Source organism: Gobio gobio (assembly GCF_949357685.1).
Source record: "Gobio gobio genome assembly, chromosome: 18".
Lineage (NCBI taxonomy): Eukaryota > Metazoa > Chordata > Actinopteri > Cypriniformes > Gobionidae > Gobio > Gobio gobio.
In genome coordinates, this window is record NC_137111.1 from 33,046,741 (window position 1) to 33,051,083 (window position 4,343).

At 44.7% G+C, this 4,343-nt stretch overlaps 1 protein-coding gene across 1 annotated transcript; it reads right to left on the reverse strand.

Annotated features, from left to right (window-relative positions):
• Positions 1-674: 674 nt before the first annotated feature.
• LOC307141695 (arylsulfatase I) lies at positions 675-4,087 on the reverse strand (the record flags this gene model as incomplete). Its single annotated transcript, XM_079842086.1, has 3 exons — positions 675-3,025; positions 3,109-3,441; positions 3,828-4,087. 3 exons carry the CDS (start codon positions 4,085-4,087, stop codon positions 1,930-1,932), a joined length of 1,689 nt encoding a protein of 562 aa, XP_079698212.1. The 3' UTR covers positions 675-1,929.
• Between the last annotated feature and the right edge of the window lie 256 nt (positions 4,088-4,343).

The window sequence follows — 4,343 nt, forward strand, 5'->3', positions numbered from 1 at the left end:
AGCTGTATCAAATGATTCTGTATGGACAACTAAAACGTCACTTTTTTTTTTTGTCTGAGCACCTGTATCTGTCAGGTAGTAAGGACATTTTATGCGTGGTATTTCAAAAAACAAAACGCTCATAACACCTTTAAGAGATGCCAAACTCAGCATGTGTTCAGGATGACTCATACACTGTGAGGGAGTTAGTTGGATTGCCCATTGTGCATTCTTACCACAGATGAAGTCTTTCCAAAGTGGGTTGAAGCTGTTTTGAGTTGTTTTCAGAGATAAACAGGAGGAGGAAGTGTTTTTGTTGCATTGGTGAAATTACAACACTTGAGTCTGCTTATATGAAGAAGGAATAATAGTTAGTTGCGTAATAATTCATCCAGTTACATTCCTGACTTTTCTTCACTTCTTTAGAATTGGCACATGGAAACAGGAAATAAAAATGCCCTCTGGACTATGACCTAAGTATACAACAGATTTACATCAGAGATTGTAAAGGCGCGGCCACACTAGACTTTGTTTCACCAGTATATAAGTCTGAAGTCATTTTTTATTACTTTTGTTATGCTGAACACAAAATAGATGTTGGTAACCAAACAGTTTTGTCAAAACTATCCCTTTAACATTTAAAAGAACGTAGCATTATTCAGCAATAATTCAAAGGAAAGTAGGAGCAGATCAGTCAGTTTGAATCATGCTTTAATGAATCTTCAACAGCAATAGCCTCCAGAAACAGAAGATACACAGTTATTCTTGCTAAAGTAAACATATGTTTTGCATTATCTTAACTATGTACTAACGTTATTTTTAACTGTGTATTGACTTCCACCTTGCTCTAGATTCCTTATCTTCCGACAATGAAGCGTTTCCTATTGTAGGACTTACGGAAACATTCTCCTAGTTTAATTACTTCATATGAAGTGTGATTAATATAGGTCACTTCTTTGCAGCTTGATAAAGGTTACTTTGCCATTTATAGTTTGTGACTGTATGAACACGGATGGATGGATTGTTTTCTAGGACCAGCATTACCAGAAATACACACAATTACATGAGTAAAAGGATTAACATAGGAGGTAAAATTGAAAAGATATTTTTAAAATACGCATTGCATTAAATACAGAGCACATTTCATCACTTCTTGTGAATTGTGTCAAGTCTCTTGAAACCAGGAGATGAACAGGCCAAGAATGTCTTGTATATATCCTTCATACACAAGAGTATTCATCCTCCTCCTCCTCAAATAGCCCTCATTTTACATAAAATAAACTACTTTATCGCTCTTTGTATTCTTTATTCTACATCTGCACTGACCTGATCTACTCAAACTGAGCAGGAAAGCAAGAGGACGAGAGAAACAGGTGGAGGAGAAAGTGCAGAAACAAATGAAGAATCGTGTGTTATTCTGGTTGTGGTGGGCTATGTCAGAGCGGATTTGGATGGAGCACAAGCATAAAAGCAAAAGGTAGGAGAAAGAGAGGCGTGAGGAGGAGTGCAAGGCAGAGGCATGTCAGAGAAAGAACAGATAGATGAGAGAAAGTGAACCAGGGGGTGGATAAGAGAACACTGATCCAGTGAAGAACAATAGAAGTGCTGTATTATTCCATATTAAATCAGTGCCACTACTTGCATCATTTTCTGTAGTCAATTAACTGGATCATTTGATAAAGATCCAGTCGCATCTACATTAAGTGCTTATGGAGTTACATGTGATCAAATTCATTCAGCTCCATTAACAGTAGGTGATCTGAACTTTACAGTAAAATCCATTGCATCATACAGATGGGAACTTCCGAGTAAAAATCTTAGTTCCTAATGCAGGCAGGACATTAAGAGTTCTTGATGTGCCAGTGTGCCACGAATTATCCTTCAGGGATGAGTGAAATGGACTGCCAGAATAAAATAGCCTCGTGGATCCTGTCCACAACAACCTCTTGACTACAAGAACAAAGTGGCCCTTTGCATTCGGGTACCAACCTTTTTGAACAAGGCCCTGAGTTTGCACACTTTACAGGTACTCTTGGACCTGGCCTTTCTGTTTATGCTGTCTGGTTCCTCCTCATCCTCTTCATCCCCTGCCTCTTCCTGACCTAGCCAAGGAGTCCACACCCCTCCATGAAGTTGCGGGTCCGCCATCGGGTCGTCGGGCGGGTTGCGTGGAGGCACAGCAGTCCGATTGTACTCGGCAAGCCGGGTCAAGAGCACCTTGACCACCTCAGGCCGTGCCTCTGCCAAATCTGCCCTCTCGTAGGGATCAGCGGTGATGTTGAAAAGCCAGACAGACTTCCCTCGCTGGTCTCGTCTCTTTTCCATGCCCTGCCACTGCTGCGGACCTCCTGGCATGGTCTGCGGAGGGAACCAGTCTCCGTCGCCTACGTTTCCTGTCAGAAGTTTCCAGTCACCAGCCCGTATGGCTGCACGCACTCCTGTATCCCAAATCCCAAAACCATTAAGAGTTAGGAGTCTCGGGTCGACTTCTCCATGCCTGCGTGACACTGGGTCAATGTTGAAGAGGATTTCAGTTCGTGGACAGGGCAGGCCGCTACTTATAGCGCCCCAAACATCTTGGCCGTCCAGGCGGCTGGAATCAGACTCGTGGTATCCTGCAAGAGACAGCAAGGTTGGGTACCAATCGGAAACATGAATCAGAGCCTGACTCACCACCCCTTTCCTTTTTAAAAGCGGGCTGTGTACAAAGCCAACTGCTCGAACTCCACCTTCCCAGTAGGAGCCTTTGCCACCACGCAGGGGCCAATTACAACCCCCTGAGAGAGGTTGGCCCCCGTTGTCTGAAGAGTAGATGAGCACGGAGTTGTTGTAGTAGCCTCGCCCCCGCAGCTCACTGACAATCTCGCCGACTGACTCGTCTACGCCGCTCACCATCGCAGCATAGTGGCGCCGAGGTCTGTTACCAAGGGTCTGGTAGCGTCTGAGGAGATGCCCTGGAGCTTGCAGCGGTGTGTGCACGGCCTGGAGGGCCACATAAAGAAACAGGGGCTTCCGCTGGTCATGACGTCTCAGGATTTCTTTCGCTCTGCAAGAGTCCAAATGACGACAAAAGCTTGCATGACTCATTGCAGCAAAGTATTTGGTTGACAAATGGTTGCAGTTTCTCACCTCTCCGTGTAAATCCTTGTTGAGTAATTTCCACTCAGCTCCCAGGCTGGCCGGTCTCCATCATGCAGATCGAACCCACAGGCCTCTGTACCGTCACAGCTTTGGAAGTTAAAATGGTCTCCGCTGCCCGTCAGTGATCCAAGGAAGCTTTGAAATCCACGGCTCGTTGGCAGACACTCAGGCCGGCAGAAACCCAGGTGCCATTTCCCTACCATGTGGGTGCTGTAACCAGCCTGCCGGAGCCTCTCAGGGAGCGTTGGTATGTCGGAGGGCAGGCAGAGGGGCTGGCGTGCACGGATGATCGAGTGTTGAAGCCCAGTGTGAATCTGATACCTGAAGCAATAGATGGTAGGTGATGATAGCGATATGGAGGAACATTTTCACAGGGTTCCTCACTGTCCTGCAGAGTTTAGCTAAAACCATGCATGATCAAACTCACCTACTTGTAATTTTCTAGTAACTCTGAAGACCTTGATTAACTTGCTAAAGTGCCTTTTGGAGCTAAACTCTGCAGGAGGAACCCCTTGTCTATACCAATAAACTAACCACAACAAAGAACAGCAACTAATATTGAATATATTTTATATAATAGGATGAAATTAATAGTAATAATATTATGATGTCTCATTGCATTCAGGTATGAAATACACACAGATATGTACATACAAAGTAGGATGCATATAATAGTTGCATTAGAACAACAATAGCAAGTCTCTTACCGTCCAGTCATAAGCTGGCTTCGTGAGGGGGAACAGATGGGCTGAACATAGTAGTTTTCCAGCTTCACCCCTTCGCCAGCCAGCTGGTCCAACACGGGCGTGTGGATCTCTGAGCCATGGTACCCGATGTCATTGAAGCCTTGGTCATCCACCATCACAAAAACAATATGTGGGGGAACTCTGCCCGGTCTGAGAACCTTCCCCTCCGTAGTGTGTAGTAGTCCTAGCACCAGGCAGAAGCCAAGCACCAACACATCCATATCCAATCCACCAGGTTGCCTGTTCGTTGACTGGCCCTTTGGTGACTTTTAAATGTTCTAAATGTTGACTTTCAACCAAGCTGAATTAACAGAGAAAGCTGTTATGATCCATCGTGCAAGCAGGTCCTTTTTTTTTACTATGAAATCCGTTCTGTAGGTCTGTCTGTTATGCTAAGATGGTACAGTATACTGTATGTCTGAGAAACTTTGCGAGCTGAGCTGATTTGTCCAAGAGTAAACACTGCTGTCTTCTAAC